General features: G+C 49.7%; 1 protein-coding gene and 1 pseudogene across 4 annotated transcripts in view; one reads left to right on the top strand and one right to left on the bottom strand.

Moving 5' to 3' along the window:
- The window catches only part of MBTPS1 (membrane bound transcription factor peptidase, site 1), a 45,127-nt gene that overhangs the window by 20,112 nt on the left and 4,431 nt on the right, over positions 1–20,584 (top strand). For 3 of the 4 annotated variants that reach the window (XM_055554229.1, XM_055554226.1, XM_055554227.1), the window contains exons 9-21: positions 1,680–1,782; positions 2,693–2,844; positions 4,118–4,279; positions 7,462–7,606; positions 11,205–11,393; positions 11,607–11,779; positions 12,219–12,334; positions 12,902–13,058; positions 13,759–13,883; positions 14,574–14,651; positions 17,240–17,380; positions 19,149–19,280; positions 20,033–20,159. In XM_055554229.1, coding sequence (XP_055410204.1) covers positions 1,680–1,782; positions 2,693–2,844; positions 4,118–4,279; positions 7,462–7,606; positions 11,205–11,393; positions 11,607–11,779; positions 12,219–12,334; positions 12,902–13,058; positions 13,759–13,883; positions 14,574–14,651; positions 17,240–17,380; positions 19,149–19,280; positions 20,033–20,159 — 1,800 coding nt within the window. The remainder of the gene's footprint in view (positions 1–1,679; positions 1,783–2,692; positions 2,845–4,117; positions 4,280–7,461; positions 7,607–11,204; positions 11,394–11,606; positions 11,780–12,218; positions 12,335–12,901; positions 13,059–13,758; positions 13,884–14,573; positions 14,652–17,239; positions 17,381–19,148; positions 19,281–20,032; positions 20,160–20,584) is intronic. The other variant, XM_055554230.1, reaches the window with a different exon arrangement.
- Positions 8,884–9,002, bottom strand: LOC129632611 (uncharacterized; annotated as a pseudogene).

Genomic DNA, 20,584 nt, shown 5'->3' with positions numbered 1-20,584 from the left:
GCCTCACTGCTCACTCTCCTGTGCACATCTCCCCCAAGTCCGGCTCCTCCCTGGGTCTCCCTGGGGACCCCATGTTTCTGTCGCCATCACCTGCTCCTGCTGCTGACTGCCCCTGCTGCCCCCACACCCTTGGCTTGCCTTTCCATTCATACCAGCTCTTCCACATGCCATCCTGACTGCTCTGCACATGCTGGTCACTCTTCTGAAATCCTTGTACTCCTGTGGGCAGTCACATGTGGGAGCCTCTAATCAGAGAGCTACTCATGCTCAGTGTGTTAGCAAGGATCCCAGGAGAGGTGGCCCCGGTGTCTGCCCATGGAGCCTCACGGGATCCAGAGTCCACCAGCTGGTGGGCGGGCCGAGGGTGGTACCTGCTCACCAGGGCACAGCCTGAGTAGGTGTGGCTTATTGCTGGCATTGGGTAGGGCAGGTCGGGCGACCGTAATGCACTAAGAAGCCGAGCTGTGTATTGTAGGCCTGGCACTGCCTGATCTGTCCCCGTGGGTACCCCTTCCCAGAGCTCTCTGGGGTGTGGCCCCCTTGACACTTGGACTTCATAGTGCCTGGAGTCTACGCTGCACATCCCCCTTTTCAGCGCCAGCAGAGCTTTGTCAGTGCTTTCCTCTGTATGTTAAGGGTTTAACGCTCACAAAGTGTGGGGTTTGCAGGGAGAGGGAGGGCAGGAAGGTGGCAATCTTTGGTACTAGCTTCAGTGGGAAGTTCTGCCAGTGATTTCTGTTCTAATCTCTGCTTTCTGGTGTCACGGAAATTTGTAAACTTTCACTGTCAGCCAACTGAAAAATCACTGTGGTGCCTTTGTACGACCAGCTGGTAGTGTGTTGGTGGTGGGTGAGCTAGGGAAGTGGTTCCAGGATCGACTCCATGGGTTAAAACAGTTGAATCCTGCTGATGTCATTTCAGCTGCCTGGAGCCAGTTGTGGTTCCGAAGTTCATTTACTGGTGGTGGAGCTGAAATAGACAAAGCTCTCCATAACTGGTGGTCTTATACTTTCAAAAAGTTCAGCTTCGTCTTGACTTCCACCTTGATTCCATAGTGTAAGCGATTTTGTCATTCCCCGCTTCACCGTCATTTCTTTGTAGATCTAGTGCCCTTGAGGCGCTGGGGAGAATTGCACGGTCTTCCCTGGTGCATCCGTGTCGTCTCCCTGAGGAGCTCAGGTTGCTGAGAGATGAGTAGCCCCCACGGTTGCCAGGGAGGGGACAGCTGCCCGAGACCAGTTGAGAGCTTTGTTTCTGACGGTGGCAGGGACACGTCTATAGCTGTAGTTCCTTTCGCTGGATCTGGACTCAAGCTGGGGAGGCAGGAGGACTCACTTGCAGCAGTTGGGAGGTGATGCGAGGGTGCGTACATAGGTGATGCTGTGACGGTGACTGGTGCTGTGAAGCTCAGAGGGCGTGTTCCTTCACGCCTGGCAGTAGAGGGAGACGTGAGCCTGGGGCGGGAGGGTGGGAAGCCGACAGGGCAGGAAGGAAGGAGAGAAGGAGAGGGCGCCTAGGTGTGAGGAGACCGAGCCGGCAGAGGTGGCGGTGCGCGGGCCAGGGCCACAGCCACATGTCGAGTCACAGGAGCACCTGCTGCAGACTCAGACTTCGCCCTGACCTGACTTGAATCTTTCATTTAAAATGGTCCTCTCCCCTTGTGTTTTTGCCTGATGCAGGACTCTGAACAACCCTGCTGACCAGATGGATGTCATCGGGGTGGGCGGCATCGACTTTGAGGACAACATCGCCCGCTTCTCCTCACGGGGAATGACCACCTGGGTAGGCGGGGCTCTTTTCCTGCTGGAGTGTGTGTGCGCGCGCACATGGCATGTGTATGTACTTCCATGAGCTGTAATTATGCGTCTGGCTCACCCTCCCGTCCGAGCAGATGCTTCCTCGGATGGCAGCCGGGCACCCTGACCTATACCCGCTGTCCTCCTGGTCTTCTCACCCACCTGCTGTGTCCTTGACCTTTATCAAGGCAAATGTTTTAATGGCATTTTGAGAAGTGTTCCTAAATAATCTGCGAAGCTGCAGGTGAGGACATCTTTGCTCAGTGTCCCATGTGTGCGGGTACAGGGTCCATTTATGTGTGGTGGCCAGGAAGGAGTTTTCACTTCACATGTGTCCTTTCTTCCAGAATATAAGTGCCAGTGGAATTCTCATTTCCCCCAGTTTCAGGGAAGCTTAAGAGAGTACTCAGTTAAAATCTTATCCTAGGCTGCTTGTATGGCTACACTGACTGTTCTAAGTCATTCTTTCCCTTCTGGTGATAGATTGAAATGTCAGTCATATGTAACTTTTTACCTTATTAAGAAAAATGTGTCTTTTTTTTTTTCCCTAATTTTTAATTTTAACTTACTGGTTTTTCTAACATATTTCTAGTTTTTAAGTTGTCTATAAATCAGTTTCCAGTCTTGCATGTTAGCAAAATTTTAGATATTCATTTTCTAAATGCTGTAGAGCATTGCATTATGCTGGTCATTATAAAAACACATCAAAAATAATTTTATTTTCTGTAAGATCATTTAAGCTGCTTCTGAATTGCAGTGAATTTCAGATGAAAACCAGCACTGTGCTCAGGCTGTGCTGTTTAGCTGATGGCGTTTCTGGTTTCATTCACTCATAACTGCTCAGGGCTGTATGCCCACGTGGGGGCCTGATGGAGACCACACTGCTATTGTTACAGGAGCTGCCTGGAGGCTATGGCCGCGTGAAGCCTGACATTGTCACCTACGGCGCTGGAGTGCGGGGCTCGGGCGTGAAAGGGGGGTGCCGGGCCCTCTCGGGGACCAGTGTGGCTTCCCCGGTGGTGGCTGGTGCTGTCACCTTGCTGGTGAGGTGAGTGTCGCTTGGTTGGGAGGGGTAGGCGGCAGCAGGCCAGGAACTGACTCCTGTGACTGGCCAGCTTGTTGCGGGGCCTCGGCCGTGTCTGCAGAGCAGCCAGGAGTGTGTGTCTCGACGGTCCTCGTGGGCGTTGCCGAGGCGGGGGTGGGGGGTGGGGGTGTCTGGTCTCCTGCCGTCAGGGGTGGGAGGGGAGTTCTCGGTGCTTTCCGTTCCCAGCCTCACAGCCTCTCTGAGGATGATGCTTTCAGTGGGGAGGATGCCTTCGCTTTCCTCCTCCCTGCAGCAGGGATAGCACCTCTGAGGGGTCAGCAGTGCTTTATAGTGTGAGAAGCAGCTCGTGCAGATGCCAGGCCACAGGGAAGCGCGGGCCTTAGAGCCCTGGGAGCAGCTGGAGCTGCGGCCTGGTCTTGCTCTGTCAGCAGGAGGGGCAGGGCATCCACCTTAGGCTGAGCTGTGACCAGTTCTTGTTTTTGCCAAAAGTTCTACTTTATTCTCCTCACATCTCCTGAAGTCAGATTCCCATCTAGACCTGTTAGCAAAAAACACAGTAACACTCCAAGACCAGCCATCCTCGAAGAAAAATACTTAGCAACTGTGGAGAGAGAATTTTTCTTTACTGTTTACTAAAGATTTCTTCTCTGCACTTAGGGAGTCACAGTTTACTTGTATTAATAACATGGAGGTACACAAACGCACATGTTTTAATGCTGGTGTTCTAAAGCAAGCGAGAGTGTCTGGGTGCTGCTGCCTGAGTCCAGCTGTGTTCTGACGATGAGCCCTCCACCAGGCTGGACCCACCAGGGTGGCGCATCCCATGCAGGTCTCCAGACAAAACAGGCCTGCTGGGCAGCGGGCTTCCCTCCTGGCCATGCCTCTAGGCCACACAGCATCGAGTGCCTGCTGGACCCACCTCCATCCTCCCCTTCTCCCAGCTAGGCTGCGTCCACCTGTCAGGAACCTGTAACTCCTACCTGCAGCCTCTGAGGTCAGCTGTATTGAGTTAGTAGGAAAATATGTTTTCCTGGTCAGTTAGTATGAGCCCAGAGTCCGTGTTCTCACAGCCACTTGGAAGGAGGTAAGTGGTCAGTCCCGAGACAGGAGCAGAAATGAGCATATTTGCCTTTGTCTTACACGAGTTTTATTGAAGATCCCATTAGATACAGAGCAAGGTTGGAGGTCGTGTGATTGCACTGCTACGGGTTAGGGATCGTCTGGTTTTCTTTCTTTTGCTAAGAGCAGATGAGCAAATACGCGGTTCTCCCCCCAGCACAGTCCAGAAACGTGAACTGGTGAACCCAGCCAGCATGAAGCAGGCCCTGATCGCGTCCGCCCGGCGGCTTCCCGGTGTCAACATGTTTGAGCAAGGCCACGGCAAGCTGGATCTCCTCCGAGCCTATCAGATCCTCAACAGCTACAAGCCCCAGGCCAGGTTGGTGTTCCCGCCTTTCTCCTCTTCCTGGGCTCCCTCAGCACAGGCTGTTTGCCTCAAAACAGAACCCACCCCACCAACAAGGCTTGGGGGCCTTGGCGAGCTTCGTGCTGCTGCTTCTGCTGGGACACCAGGACTGCTCCCCACTTCCCCACATTCTGCCGTTTGTAATGTCAGTGATTTAAAGTAATGAATTCCTGCCTTTTTTTACTTAGTAAAACTTTTTTTTGAAGTAATCTTAAACTTAGAGAAATTTGCAAAAATCATATGGACGTTCTTATATATCGTACATCAGGACTCCAGCCCTGCCCTGGCTTTTCCGGTGTTGGCATCTTATGTAATCATCGCACACGCCACATAGCCTAGCAGTTAACAGTGATGCATTACCATCTGCTAACCTGCAGGCTGTGTTTGGATTTCGCCCAGATTTTCCCCACCCCGTCCTCAGCCTGGTCCAGGATCCAGGCCAGCATTGGCGTTGCGGTTAGTTGCCACGTGTCCCTGGTTTTCTCCAGCTGGGCTCATTGGCTCAGTGCCCTTTTGTTCTTGGCGGTGCTTGCTTGCATCCTGAGGTTTAGGTGATGTGTCAGGCTGGACCCTCCAGGAAGTGGGCGCCAAGAGATCTCCCGGGGGAGGAGGCGGGAGAAGTGGGGAGAGGACCCTCACACCAGCACAGGTCTGAAATCTATCCTCATCCTGGAGAATCCCTGAATCAAGGTCCCTGTTAGAGGAGGCTGAGTCCCCAGGGTGGGCCGGCTCTGGTGCCCGCTGCACTCGGTCCCTGGCACAGATGTGGTGGAGTGTCCAGGGCTGGGCAGCAGGAGAGGTGGTGCCAGGTGTCCACTGCAGGGGCGCTGTCTCTCTGTGACTGCGAAATGTCTTATGGGTGCACGCTTGAAGATGATCTTGTTTCTTGCCATACCTTCCGTCGCTACGTTTAGTATCCTTAGATGGTTCTTTCCTGTAATGGTTCTTATATAGAGATTGCCTCGGGCGATTTTCTGCTTCTCTCATTCCTTGAGCATTTATTAACTGAAATTCTGCTGTAAGGAAGCGCTGTCCTCTTCTCTTGTTTATTATTTCAGTTATATCAGCATGGACAGAGATCCTTGTTTCACTCTTGACTATAATCCACTAATGTCTTTGTTTATTTCATTGCTCCTGTTGTCCCAGATTTGGCTTTCTGGAGTTCCTTCTGTTTGGCTCCTGTGTCTTTTCAGCGTGTCTCCATCATTGTCCACTGGCAGCATTTCTGTGCCCATGGTGGGTATCAGTTCTTTGTCCAAGCAGCCCTGGTCCTTCAGTTGGAGAGTGGGGTTTAGAAATGGACACCTGGCTCCAGGTGTGCTCTTGGCGGCCGTGCTTCTGCTTGTTTCTGGGCCCTTCCTGCAGACCGAGCTGGCGAGTGTCCGCATGCACACTCCTGTGCCTTTTCTCTGTGTGATGCTACCTGTCTCCCGTCCCACCTCGGCCCTCAGAGTCTTCTCGCTGGTTGTCCTTCTCCAGCAGCAGGCAGCCTGGCTGTCGCTCTTTACCATGTCTCTGTTGACTCGGTCCTAGGACGCACACGTGGAAAGTTTTAGAGCTATAACTTGTACCCTGGTGAACAGAGTTTACTCCCCAGAGGATGGTGGTTGTGGGTGGTTCTTTTTAGATTTATAGAACGTAATCACATTGTCAGTGGCCTCAGTTCTTTTCTTTTCTTCCCCACCAGGCCCTGGCAGTCTGATTTTGCCTTTTATTTTCAATATAGTTGAGTTCATTGGTTAGTATGCGTATTTCTTTTTGGATTCCCACAACATTCTGGTTGATTTCAGCTGGTTACGTATTGCATTGTGAAAGAGGACGGTGACTCTAAGGTCTGAGCTACACAGAGCGCGCCTGGCCAGGTGTGGTCCCCCATCCCTCTGTTCTGCTCCCCGCCCCTCTGCCTCCATAGGTAACAAGGCCGGGTGTTTTTGATTTATCCTTCTTGAATTTGTTTTCACAAATGAGCAGATACATATCTGTCTTCTTATATATCTCCTTTGTTACATGAAGGATACATTATTGTAAATACTGTTTTGTACTTTTTTCATGTAAAGGTATCCTGGAAATCACTTGGTATCCATTCACAGAGATCTCGCTTCTCCTTTTTTATAGCCGCCTAGTGTGGATAGCTTTGCGTATTCAAGTACATGTCTATATATGGGCATTTAAAATGTTCTCAGTGTTCTGTCATTTTAAGCTGCTTGTGTCTGTGTGTCCTAGTTTTGCTGGAGGTGTGTCTGCAGGGAAGATTCCTAGAAGCAGGGTCGCTGGGTCCAGGCTGTGAGCAGAGGGTGCCCGGGGGCACCGCTGGCCTGTCTGCCCAGAGCTGCATTTCGTGCCTGTCTGACACATGGGAAGTTGTGTCAGGGTTGCTTTTATTTGCGGTTCTCAGGTTGTGAGTGAGTTTAAACACTTTGTCTGTAGGTAAGAACTTTTTCTATATCTTTCTTGTGAAGTGTTCATTTCTTTCACCCATTTTTCTTTTTTCTGGGGTGTTCGTTCCTTGGTTTAAGTGTTGTTTACATATTAGGGCAAGTAACCCTTTGCTGCAGGTATTTCTTCCAGTTTGTCAGCTGCCTTTTGTCATAAAAGTGTTTCTGGCCGTGCGGTCTCTTTTGTTTTAACTGCTGTGTTAGTTTGTCCGTTGTTGTTTTTGCCCCTGGATTTTGAGGCGCATGCCCTGAGGTAAAGGAGAGACTCACCTGTTTTCTTCTACTTGTTTGCTTTCTTTTATTTACTTGAGACTCTGTTCCATTTGGGGTTTACTCCAATATGTATGGTGTGAGTTATGAATCTAATTTTATCTTTTACCAAATGGCCACCCATTTATTCCAGGTCCAGTTATTAAAAAGTCCATCTTTGCCCTGTGACTTGAGACTGAGTCCAGGTCTATCCTGGGGCCGCTCATGCACTTGTTCTTCGCCAGCTGCAGGCTCCAGGCTCGTGGGGCAGAGGTGATGCCCACGCACGCCACTGTGCCACGGGCGAGGCCGGCTGGCCTGGAGGCCTCCTCGCCATAGGGAGTGCTGTGAGGCCAGGTTCCCGGACCCGGGCAGAGGCTCAGGCCCGCCCTGACGACGCTTTCCTGCGGTTGTGTCGCGTCACTGCCGTTTCCGACTGTGTCTGCTGCAACACTGTCTTGTCTGTTTCAGTTTGAGCCCCAGCTACATCGACCTGACCGAGTGTCCTTACATGTGGCCCTACTGCTCCCAGCCTATCTACTATGGGGGCATGCCGACTATCGTCAACGTTACTATCCTCAACGGAATGGGAGTCACGGGGAGGATCGTGGACAAGGTGAGACTGCCCTCCAGCTGGTGGGGGCCTAGATGTGGCCCAGACTTCCTCCTGTCCATGGCTGGGGATGGGAAGCAGTGGTTTGTTCTCCCCTGAGGCCTTTACAGATAAGTCAGAGATACAGTGATGAGACCAATTTGCTATGCTTTTCTTGGTATCTTGAGTTTGGTTCTTGAATCAGCTAATTGCATTTGAGTCTTCATCTTAACAGTTAATCACTGATAATTAAAGGCCCACTTGTAATTATTTTATTGTTTAATGAGTACACATGAGCGTTTGTATTTAGAAGGTATGGTCTTTATTTGAATTTTGTTTTTATAATTTGTCTTACACTTACTATATAAACATCACAACAATAAAGGATAGGGAAAAAGAACAGAAAATGGTTTTAGCCTCAGACATGAACAGAACCACGATTAAAAAAAAGTTCAAGTCATATTTTGTAACAAATTACTGTAGTTGTTTAAATAAGTGTGTTTAAATTGATTCAGTGCCTATCAACACTGTTTCATCCTTGCTTTATTTCATTTCTGAGTCCTTTATTGCACTTCTTTCTTATGTATTTATTTATTTCTGGCTGTACTCAGTCTTTGTTGCTGTGCGCAGGCTTTCTCTAGCTACCGCCAGCAGGGGCTGCTCTCTGGTTGCAGCGTGCGGGCTTCTCATTGCAGTGGCTCCTCTTGTTGCAGAGCGCGGGCTCCAGTGCGTGCGGGCTTCGGTAGTTGTGGCGTGCGGGCCTAGTTGCCCCGAGGCACACGGAAACTCCCCAGACCGGGATTGGAACCCGTGCCCCTGTGCTGGCAGGCAGCTTGTTAACCGCTGGGCCACCAGGGTTGCTGCAGAATGTCTTGATGGCAGAAATTCACTTCTCAGGAAGCTATCACAGAAAGTACTTTTTTTTTCCTTCTTTTTGTTACTTTTTGGCCACAGTGTATCATGTAGGGTCTTAGTTTTCTGACCATGGGTTGAAGGGAAGCTCCCTGCAGTGGAAGCACAGTCTTAACCACTGGCTGCTAAGTCACTTCAGTCGTGTTCCACTCTGTGCGACCCCAGAGACGGCAGCCCACCAGGTTCCCCCGTCCCTGGGATTCTCCAGGCAAGAACGCTGGAGTGGGTTGCCATTTCCTTCTCCAATGCAGGAAAGTGAAAAGTGAAAGTGAAGTCGCTCAGTTGTGTCTGACTCTCAGCAACCCCATGGACTGCAGCCCACCAGGCTCCTCCATCCATGGGATTTTCCAGGCAAGAGTACTGGAGTGGGGTGCCATTGCCTTCTCCAAAGCCTACAGCACCCGGTATTCCCAGGTGGTCTCCCATCCAAGTACTAACCAGGCCCAACCCTGCTTAGCTTCCGAGATCAGACGAGATCAGGCGCCTTCAGGCTGATAGGGAAATCCCCAGAAAGTACGTTTCTTTTGATTTTGTGAGATTAATGAAAGTCAGTTGCCTGGGAGGGGAAAAAAAAAAGAATCTTTTCTATCCCTTATCTGAAAAGGATATTTTTAGTTATGTTTGTGTGGGTACGCAAAAATTTAGTCTTTTTTTTTGTTTTTTCAGTTCTCACATTAAAGCATTTAAAAATTTTATTGTATATAAGCGCTAATGTTAATGGTTGTTTAATATTACATGGAACTGCTAAGTCATAATTTGCTTACTATTCTTACTTGAACAAGGTGGTTTCACCTGTAAACACCTCACAGAATATCTTTGTATATTTGGTTTTCTTTTGTTCTGAATTATATTCTTAACATAATTTCCCTGGGTTAGAATTCCAAGTAAGAGGACAGGAATGTTACTATGGCTCTTGGGACTTATATAATACCAGGTGGTTTCCAGAAGAGGTCCATCACCTGAGGCTGCCACTGATGGGGTACAGAGTGGGGGTGTCTGGTGGTACATTCTTTTTTCCCCATTGCATGAAATTTTAAAAAACAGAGATAAAATTCACATGCCATGAAATGCTGCCCTTTTAAATTGTGCATTTCTGTGGCTATTACTATATTCACAAGTAGTTACGTAAGTCTCATACTGTGTAATTCTGGAACATTTTCATCACTTGAAGGAGAGACCCTTGTTAACACTTCCCATTGCCTCCACCTCGGACCCTGACAACTCCTAATCCACTTTGTCTCCATGGAGTTACCTCTTCTGGATGGTTCCTAGGAACGGAATCATGCATTTCATGGTCTTTGTGAGTGCCCTTTTTGGTTGAGTGCAGTGTCTTTAAAAGAGGCTCGTCCACCCTGCAGTGTGTCAGTGCTTCACTCCTTTCCGTGCCGTATTGTGTGGATAGACCCCACGTTGTCAGGTGGGGAACCTTTTGTTTTTATGTGGTTCATCTTATAACTTTAAATCTACAGGGGATAGCGGGTACTGTGTTCAATGTGTACTTTTTTGGTTATTGATAAGGTGGGGATCTGCATGTTTGTTTCTGATTATGTTTCTCTTGTGTGAATTAGCTTTTCATTTCGTGACCCATTTTTCATTAGAGTCTAGGTTGTCCTTGTCATCTTCACACCAATGTTGTGTGTCATGCTGAAAGATTGCCCAAAGTACTGGTTTTTTGTCCCTCTAATATTAGAAGTGGCTTAAAAATTTGGGGTAAGGGAGTGGTTTGGTAAAAGTTTCACTTTTTCATGTAGTTGTTATTTTCATCTTTTATGATTACTTCTGTTTCAAAAACTAGAAACTCATCTCTCCAGAAATATAAGAAAATTTCAGTTTTATTTTCGACTCACTTTTCTTTTATGCTTATTAAATATTTAATGTTTTCATCTGTATTGAGTCAGTCTGATGTGTGTTATAAGAGATGGATGAGAGTTCATTTTTTTCTCGGTTGTTAACCAGCAGTCTCAAAATAACTTATTCAAAATCCCTGTCCTTTCTCATTGTCTCTGATGTTGTTTCCCATGAATATTTTTCTTCTTTTTCGAAGGTTTTTTTTTTTTTTAATATGCTTACTCTCCTGGGAAGTATATTACTGTTCTCTGGCTTGTGAGGGAGTTAGCTTGAAGTACTGGTTCATTGTGAGAGCCACTGTCTGTCTCCCCTTTCAGGCTTCCTTTCTTCCTCAAGCCTGGAGAGCCTGGTGGGTGGTCTCCCTCACAGTGTGGCCAGCTCTCTCTGGGACTCCTGGGCCCCCTGCCTGCCCAATCACTGGCCTTGGAATCTGATTGGTCACAATTTACATCCGTGTCTTTTTTATTATTTTATTCCTTATAAGTAGTTTGGTTCTTTAAGCACACAGCTGAGATCCGTGAGCCCACACGTGAGCCTTTTTTTATGTTAATTATCTGTCAGAAACAAGTTCTTTATTACACCATGTGTGTTGTCCCCACCCCTTCCTTTGTTAAAGCTTGGAGGGGAGGAAAGTTTTCTTTAAAACTGGAGTTTGTCAAAACAAGTGTTTTGTCAAAAATAGTGTCTCTAGGCTTTTCTAGTGGGTGATGGTCCAGACCCTGCCTGGGTGGCCTTGGTTACAGGCTGCTCCGTGTCTGTGTACATTTCACTTCGCCTGTTTAGTGGAGTGTTTCTCAGACACCGACGTGGGTGAGTTGGGAACCGAGCTTCTCACCTGGGCCTCTGCCTCTTCCTCCTGCAGCCCGAGTGGCAGCCCTACTTACCGCAACACGGAGACAACATCGAGGTCGCTTTCTCTTACTCCTCAGTGCTATGGCCCTGGTCCGGCTACCTGGCCATTTCCATCTCTGTCACCAAGAAGGCTGCCTCCTGGGAAGGCATCGCGCAGGGGCACGTCATGGTCACCGTGGCTTCCCCGGCAGAGGTGGACGTACGTGTGCCTGGGGGGCTGCTGGGAAGGTGGGCGTGGGCCGAGTGCCGGGCACTTGGGTGTGAGACGCAGGCCATGTGGGTCCTGGCTGGCGAGCACCTGGGGGCACCGCCTGCACGGTGTAGAGGCTGGGGGCTGTTTCCTGCCACGTTTCTGGCATAAAACGTTTCTTCTGAGCAGAAGGGGTGTTTCAGAATTTTTCTCTTCCTTCAGTCAAACAGTGGTGCAGAACAGACGTCCACAGTGAAGCTGCCGATCAAGGTGAAGATCATCCCCGCCCCTCCCCGGAGCAAGCGCGTCCTCTGGGACCAATACCACAACCTGCGCTATCCGCCCGGCTATTTCCCCCGGGACAACCTGAGGATGAAGAACGACCCTCTGGACTGGTGAGCCCACCACCCCTGCCCTGTCCTTCCACGGCCAGGCTGGGGTGGGAGGGAAGGTGACCCGTGGCAGGCATGTAAGGCTGCCTGTGTGGCCACCGCGGTTCACTGCCAGCATCTCTGCATGCCCGTGCTGAGTTTGTGCAGCACAGCTGGCTGCTTGCTGGCCACCACTAAAGTGATGCTTTGGTGCACTTTACAAAACATGTCTGGCTATATCTTCTCATTTTCCCTTCTTCATGTCTGTGCTATGCGGGTAATTCCTGTTATCACTACTTTATATGCAGCCCAGGGCAAGCTGGTCTGAAAGGCTGGCTTTCGTGCCAGTGGACCAGCCCTCTGGGTGGTGAAAGCTGCTCCTTTGGAAGTGAACCCCGCGGCCATGTGGCCTTCAATCCGTGGAAGGACTGGGAGGGTTAGTGCTGGGCTTCCTCTGTTTCAGGAACGGTGACCACATCCACACCAACTTCAGGGACATGTACCAGCACCTGAGGAGCATGGGCTACTTCGTCGAAGTCCTCGGGTCCCCCTTCACGTGTTTTGATGCTAATCAGTACGGTGAGCGATGCGAGGTGCTGGCAGGCTGCCCCGCTTGGCTGGGGACGGGTAGAAGCAGGCTAGGGTCTGTGCTCGACGTTCAGCTGAAATGTGAAACTCTCAGGATCACTGGGGACAAGGACATTAGTACAGTTTCGTTATATTAGCGTCAACATTATTGATTGGGTAATTTTTGCAGAAAGTAACGCCTGTGGCCTATGATTTGTTATGTAAGTGAAAATTGGAACATTTTGGTTGGTAATGTTCAAGTAACAAAATACGTATTAATACGTTTCTGGTCAATAAGTTGTTGATTTTTTTTGTTGTTAATCAAAAGAAATTCTAGCACAGAATTTTGCTTCTTTTTGAGTAAGTGAAATATCCTCATGTAGGTCATCACCAGTGAAACAGGCCACAGCTGGCCAGTGTCCACGTGCTTTCGGACCCTGATCCTTTCTTTTACACCCCCTTCTGACATGGAATAGGGGCACAGGACAAAATATTAGAAGCCAATAACTGGAGATATGAGGCTGGTGTAAAAGCACATGTCTGAAATGGTGAGGTGGCCGCTCTCACCCTGCCCCTCAGGAACGCTGCTCATGGTGGACAGTGAGGAGGAGTACTTTCCGGAGGAGGTAGCCAAGCTGCGGAGGGATGTGGACAACGGCCTCTCACTCATTGTCTTCAGTGACTGGTACAACACATCCGTGATGAGGAAAGTCAAGTTTTATGATGAAAACACGAGGTACTGACATGAATTGGTATTTGGATAAGAAATTTGACTTTATAGGAATTAAATCTCACCCAGCAGATACCTAGAGTGATGACCTTTCTGGCCATCAGGCAGGTTCAGACACCTGGTTAGGGCAAGCTCTCCTTTGGCAGAGATGTTCTTGAAAGTCAGCTGCTCATTGAACCAAGTTCTAGTTGAAAGGGTTCATTGTTTTTGTTGATCTTAAGACACTGGAGCCTTAATTTTCTGTTTATTCTTTTCTGTTCTTCCATCTCTCGTTTACTGTATATGTTTAAATGCACCAAAAGAACTGTTATTTAAAGAAACCTTGCAGTAGATTGGTTATGGATGACAAATTTCCAGTGTATTATGAATGTCTCATCCTTACGATACATGTTCTTTCTTAAGAGTCTGTGACTTGAACTTCATAAGTTTGCTTCTTCCTTCACTGACCCTCTCAAGGTCTAGGCTGTATATGCAGTGTGTTTATGTTGAATGTGGTGCATTTCATGAAATAAATTGAGCTTCGGTTTATTCTGTACACTGGTTGGAGCGTTTACATTGTGCTGTTACTCAAACCCAGACAGTTAATTTTAGGTGAAGCCTAGTGTGGATGGAGTGGCCTCTAGTGGGAGAAATCGACTTTCTCACAAAATATGACGGGTTTGTGGGATGCCTCAAGTGCCTCACAAAGGCCCTGTGCCTGTCATAGGCAGTGGTGGATGCCGGACACCGGAGGAGCCAACGTCCCAGCCCTGAACGAGCTGCTGTCAGTCTGGAACATGGCGTTCAGCGATGGCCTGTACGAGGGGGACTTTACCTTGGCGAACCATGACAGTAAGGTTTTGTGTTTGCTTTTTAGTAGGTCTCATCGTTCCCAGAGGTGGGCTAGCAGATGCCGTGCGACTTTGAAGTCTTGAGTTTCAGAGAGAGAGAAAATAACGTGCTGTCACCTAAATATGCAAGACCTGTGGAGAGAGCTGTGCAGTGTCTGCACAGACACCTGCAATTCTGGGTGCTCCCCCTAGTCTTTGTCCAGATTTGTAAGATGAAATACCTCCTGTCAGCATTCCTCGTTTTGGTTCTTTGTGTTCTGTATATTCCCAAATAAGGAACACTGCCCAGGTCCCTGATTATTTATGAAATTCTATTTATGAAATAACGTTGCATACCTCACTTAACAAGTACCCCACTGTCCCCCTTCGTTCTGGTGACTAGTTTCCGAAACAGCGTCTTGAGCATTATTGTCACTAACTGCTCTTTCTGACTTAGGTTGTCCCGAGTCTGACAGCTCCGATTTCTTTAATCTGCCCAGAAACCTTAGATTAATAGCATAATTTAGCTTGAATTTTGAGATCATTACTTGTACTCTGTGTGACCAGGCAATAATAGTAGCTCCTCTCTTAAGATTAGGAATGGTTTTAGTAAATACATAATGTCTAAAGCGTGCATCCAGGTAAATGAGCAGCTGCTGCTGAATGCCTTCAGTGTTTCCAGGTTCTAACTGTGAACGGCTGTTTATTCTAGTGTATTACGCATCGGGGTGCAGCATTGCTAAATTTCCAGAAGATGGCATCGTGATAACACAGACATTTAAGGACCAAGGTACGGAATATGCTATCCATATGCTTTTTGGTTTCTCTTTTTCTTTCTTTTTAATTTTTAATCACAGGTTTATTACATGTAAATCACGTACCATATGGAGGAGGGCATGGCAACCCACTCTAGTTTTCTTGCCTGGAGAACCCCATGGACAGAGGAGCCTGGCGGGTTACAGTCCATGGGGTCGCAACGAGTTGGACACGACTACAACGACTTAGCGTGCATGCGGGCGCCTGCCATAGCATTGTCTCTTAAAGTCCACAGTTGAGTCCCTTTTTTCGTATATTCACAAGTTGTGCAGTCATCACCACTACCGAGTCCCAGAACATTTTCATCACCAGAAAAGAAATCCATTCTCCATTAGCAGTTTGGATTTTTAAAAAATTCATCACAGTGTGTGTATGGCACTTCAGGTAAGACGTCTGTGTGATGGTTCTGGAGGTACCTAGGAAGGTTCAACCATCTCTTGCTGATAATTAGAATACGTGGGTAGTGAGCACTGCAAAGTAAGTTGATTTTCCTATAGGAGAAGAGGGTACTGGTAAGGGGTTTTTGTGTATTTTTTAAACTACCTTCAAAGTTGCTTGAAATTTTTGTTACTATTTATGAATTGTTCTACTCTGTGATTGCCAGATGACTGAAATTTTAGAGAAATGTTGACTGTTTTGAATGTCTTAACTATGGGAAGATAAAGAATATTGTAATACAAAGTCATCTCCTAAAATTCTCTGAAGAATTAGAAGGGAGGAAAGGTCTTTGCTTTTAGTTGCTCTTTTCTAGCCCTGGAAGGTCAACCATGCTGTGTCCCCAGCATCAGTGCTGTGACCGTGCTTGGCTCACAGAGCAGACCGGGTGCAGGGGAGCCGGGGAGCCTGGGTGCCTCTGCCCTTCCTGCAGGCGCCACCGCCCCCGTCCTGCCCAGGTTGGTCGTCCTGCAGCCCTGCGCTCCCGGGCCGGGGTCTGTGGCCGTGCATCTCTCCCCTACGAGGTTATTGCATGGCCGCATGATGGACACTTGCAGACTGGGTCCATCTCCTCGTGCAGGTTGATGTTTCTCTCATGTTTCAGAATGGCAGGTCCCCTTCATTGTGATGTTTGTCATTTTCTGTAGTTGAAGTCAGGGACAGTTTCATTCATAGAGAATGACAAGTCAGGGTTTCTCACTCATGTGTTTGCATTTGCAAGGTGAAATTTACTTCTGTGTTGTCTGGAAGGGGCTCCTTCCATCCAGTTAAGGAAAAGTCAGTCAATGAGTAGTTCTGTGTTCATAAATTATGTTTTAACTTTTAAGCACGTGTATGATCCTGTCTTCCCAGTCCCCTGGCACAGGCTTAGTGATTCTTTCTGAGCTCCATTGTTCACCAGGCCGTGTCGCTTCTGGACACCACCTCCGCCCCCATGTCCCAGGTGAAGGCCGTGGACTCCTTGTTAGCCTCTTGCCGTCTGGCAGCTCTTCATTTTGCGGGGAGAGGAAGTAGGTTAAGGGTGCATACTTTACTTTGGTGTTCTGCTAGTCTGAAAATAAAGATTAATTACTTTGGAATCCTTTTTAAAGGGCTTTTTATTTCCAAACAGGCTTTAAGTTGCTTGAATAATCTTGCGGGTACAAATAGAAATTTAAAAATCTGGGTTATGCTGGATCAAAAAGGACCTTGTTGTCAGAGACAAAACTCTGTCAAAGCCCGAGGCCAGGCTGCAGTGCTGTGTGCACTTTCCCTGCCTCGTGTGTTTCACTGCCCTTCTCTCCCTCTGACAAAGAAAGGCCTGTTTTCCTTCCGCGGGGTTCCTGGGGTTTATACGCAGAGAAGAGGAAGCTCTGCGTTCCTGTAGCCACATGTTTTAGAGGGACCGGCGCGGTAGACGCTGGATGCAGACGTGCGTCAGCTCGGCGTGCGGCTGCGTTGCTTCAGGGCTGAGACCGCGCTTGTGGGCTGCTGTCGCTGGCAGCAGCTGCCGTGGTGTCTGCAGCGTCGTCTTGGTTCAGCAGATGTGAATTGTCGTCGGTCTGGGCAGAGGCGAGAAGGCTCTGCTGTTGGAGCATTTGTCCTGTTTGTGAGGCTCATGTAACAGATACCTTAAATCAGAGATACGTGGGCGTGTGCTCTAAAGATGAGGGTCGTTGTCGTAGCTTTTGTTACTAAACGTGAAGCCTGGGCATCCGTGGGTATAGCTGTGTGCATAGGTACCTGTGTGTTGAGGGGCACTGCCGCTTGTGTGTGTGTAGTCTGAAGACGTAGCCTTTCAGCATAATAAGAAGGGACGAAAATTTGTGCTTGGGGAATGAAAAGACAGAAGTGATGCCTTTAGGACTGTGAATACTATGTATCACCATTTCAAGTAAAAATGGAAAAGGAGGAATATGGGAATATACATACACACATATGTGAATTTTGCTACAACCCAAATTAGTGGCACTTTATACATTGTTTTCTTCTCCTAAAAGTGCACTGTTGTGACTGCATGTTAGATCTTGGTGTGATTTTTTTTTTTTCTGTTTTGTCATGTGGACTAAATGTTAAGTTAAGGGGCAGCTGGGAAGTGCTTCATTTCCCTGCGGAAGTTCTCACTCCTGTTTTGTTGTGTTGTTTCAGGACTGGAGGTCTTGAAGCAGGAAACGGTGGTGGTTGAAAATGTCCCCATTTTGGGGCTGTACCAGCTCCCAGCTGAGGGCGGCGGCCGTGTCGTGCTGTATGGAGACTCCAACTGCTTGGACGACAGTCACCGGCAGAAGGGTGAGCGGTGGTGCGGCTGAGCGGGTGGGCTCAGTGGCCGTGACGTTCCCACTCTCTGCCCTGGTCCCCGAATAGGCCCCCAGGAGGTGCTGGTGAACAGGTAGAGGCTGCTTGGGATGTTTCGATAGGTATCTTGGGCCAGACGTGTTTAATAAGCAAAACAAAACTTCGTGGCCTTCCAGAGGCTGGCGGATGGCAGACCCACCATGTGTGGGTGGGAGGCCGTTTACCTGTCTCTGCCCTCCCTGACTCCCTCTCTGGCATCTGTGTCCCTGGCACTACTCTGCAGGCCCCCTCTCGCATCTGACCACCCCTTTCCTGCGGGCCCAGCACTTGGCCCTCATGCCAGACCTGGGAGTTTTGGCTGTTGTGAGGGGTGTGTGGTATCATTGTTGGGCGTGAGGGGGTGGCAGAGAGGGGGCACCTAGTCCTTAGCACCCCTCTTTTCCAGCATCTCTTGATGAGTCCTTCACATTTGAAGGATGAGCTTGGACACAGACTTGTCTTTCTCTTGCTTTGTAAAGGAGGGGTGGATGGGTGCGAGTGTTCCGTCTCTGCTGGGGGCAGACGACGAGACCAGAACCAGAACCTAGTCTTCGGGGATAGGACGGCGGGGAGAGGCGTGTCCTCATGGGCAGGTGGTGACCAGGCTTCATGGGAAGGGGCAAGGTGGCTTGAGCGTAGCTGGCCTCCTGCCTGGGGTGCACCTCTCCCTCTGTCTCTCTCCCTGCGCCCTCTCTGTGATGTGAATGTTAAGTGGTTGCATTCCTAGCATTTCACGTAAAGCATTAGAATATTGTTCGGTTTTTTTTTTTTTAATGAAAATCAAAAGTGAAGGTTAAAGTTACAGTTGAAAGAAGATGAATGTTTTATTTCTGTAGAGACTGTTGTTGCAGACCTGAGGTCTTGGGAAGCGTCTTTATTGGCCCTGTCAGTGGTCCGGGGCCTGTCCTATCCCACACTCCCTGTGGCCACCTGGAGGAGCTTTCGGGGCCGTGAGCACTTGACTCGGGCTCTGTTGGGGGACAGGCGCCTCCTGCCATCCCCTCTCCTTTCTGTGGGCCTCTTCCTGTCCGTGCTGGTTCTGGGGGACGTGGCAGCCGTGGGGAGAAGCTGGTGGGGGCAGTGATCCAGGTTTAGCCAGTGCAGCTCCTCGGTCTCCTGCGAGGAAAGTCCATCCACTTGGCCCCAGGAGGGGGTTGTTGAGCACAGCCTGGCATAGGCCTCGCGGTGGCGTCCCCAGGAGAACTGTCTTCCTACTCTGGCTGGGGCCACCGACTCAGGGCAGCCCAGACCACTATACCGCACTTGCACTGACCTTGAGCCCACCTCTCCCGACGCGCGTGGTGGTGCTGGCTCTGCCCTCCTCCAGGACAGCCTGCGGGCGCTGGCTGGGGTCAGCTCTACTCTCCCCTCCTCGGCAGGCCCCCCGTTCTCAAGCAGCGCTTCTTCCCCTGCTGCCGTGTGGTCCTGCTGTCCCTGAAGGGGCCACCCCCCATCCTCGTCATGAGGGGCCCAGAGCCGGGGGGTGCCTGGGCAGCTCGTGCAGCCCCGAGCCTGTGGGCCAGCCTGGCTGAGCCTGTGGCCTTGAAAGGAGGCCCTGTGGGCAGCCGATGACCGTGACGACATGAGTGTCTCACGCAGGGCCGTGCTGGGACCTGATCTTTTCCCGCCCCATTTCCCCCTTGTTCGGGGCTCACTTTAGTTTTCCTGTAGAGGCTGCTTTAAAATAGTCTACTTCCTAAGCAGTGTGTTGCTGACCCCGCAGACTGCTTCTGGCTCCTGGATGCGCTCCTGCAGTTCACGTCGTATGGGGTGACGCCCCCCAGCCTCAGCCACTCGGGGGCTCGGCAGCGCCCCCCCAGCGGAGCAGGCTCGGCAGCCCCGGAGAGGATGGAAGGTCAGCGGCCTCAGGGGTGGGGGTTCCAGGGTGCAGGCTCTTGAAACGACGTGGCTTCGGGGCTCTGGGGAGGAGTGGTCAGCAGGTCTGCGCAGTCACTAGGTACCAGGTGCTGGGCCAGGGTGGCTTCACAGGGACTACTCTCTGAGTCCTCTTAGAACCTGGAAAGCAGATACTTCTTCCAAGTCCATGAAAGAGATGGGCCCAGGTCCCTCAGCGGCGGGCCACTCAGCAGAGCCCCGGTCTGCGAGCCCTCACAGCCTGAGGCCCACCTCCCAGGCTGTCCATCGACGCGTGGTGTGAGCCGGTGTAGTTCTGATCTTTCTACTGGCTGCACTTAAGGAGTAAAAAGAAGCAGGAAGTTCTTGTGATAAAACTGTACAGCCCCAGTCCCCAGGATATTATTATTCAAACGTGTGGCACCCAGCCTCTCAGTTGCTCAATAGCCATGTGTGGGCAGTGGCTACGGTAAGGGGCAGCACGGATCTGAGAAACAAAAGGAATTTGGAATTTTGAAAATAGAGATTTTCTTTTTGGTCTGAGCATTAACTATTTGAAGAGATGCTGTTTCCATGAAGTGTATCTACAGGTTAGACTCCTTGAGTGTAGGCACGTATGTGTGATTACGGGCATGAGGGGGCCTGGCTGCTGCTGTGCATGCAGTGAGGCCACTTTAGAGGAAGCAACAACTAACGAAGTCTCTTTTTCCCCTGCCTCCTAACAATGATGGCCTGTCTGTGGGTGCTGCCCAGGGAACCACCTGCACCGGTACTCCAAGGTCCTGGAAGCCCGGCTTGGAGCCCCTGAGCCACGCGCACTGCCGGCCTGTCCGCATCTGTCGTGGGCCAAGCCACAGCCTTTAAATGAGACGGCTCCCAGGTTGGTGTCTGCTGTGCTTTTCCACTTCTGCTGGATTTATGATTCATTGCTTCTTTTTTAATAGGAGAGAATGGAATTTTACTGACATCATTATCGAATAATCAAGTCTAGCTTGTCATTTGTGATGGTTTTTAAATTAGTGAGCCCCCGTATTGACCTTTAGAATCACGCACCCTGGTGGTATTATGCATAAAAAGAGCTGTGGTAATTAGCCTTCTGGTGAAGTTTGCTTGGTTTTTGCTTGAAAAGCTGTGATCTTGTCCCTGGAAGGGTCGCTCTGACTCCTTAAGCTGGAGATTTGGGAGTTGAGTGCGCCTGTGTGTGGTGTTGATTCTGGAATACAGATGGGGTCTTCCTGTGTCCCACCGGGGCGACCTGGAGTCACGTTTATGCCCTCACCCCATGCTGGGTGTTGTCCCTGGTAA

This window comes from Bubalus kerabau, chromosome 17, assembly GCF_029407905.1.
Source record: "Bubalus kerabau isolate K-KA32 ecotype Philippines breed swamp buffalo chromosome 17, PCC_UOA_SB_1v2, whole genome shotgun sequence".
Lineage (NCBI taxonomy): Eukaryota > Metazoa > Chordata > Mammalia > Artiodactyla > Bovidae > Bubalus > Bubalus kerabau.
This window is presented reverse-complemented; position numbering and strand designations above follow the sequence as displayed.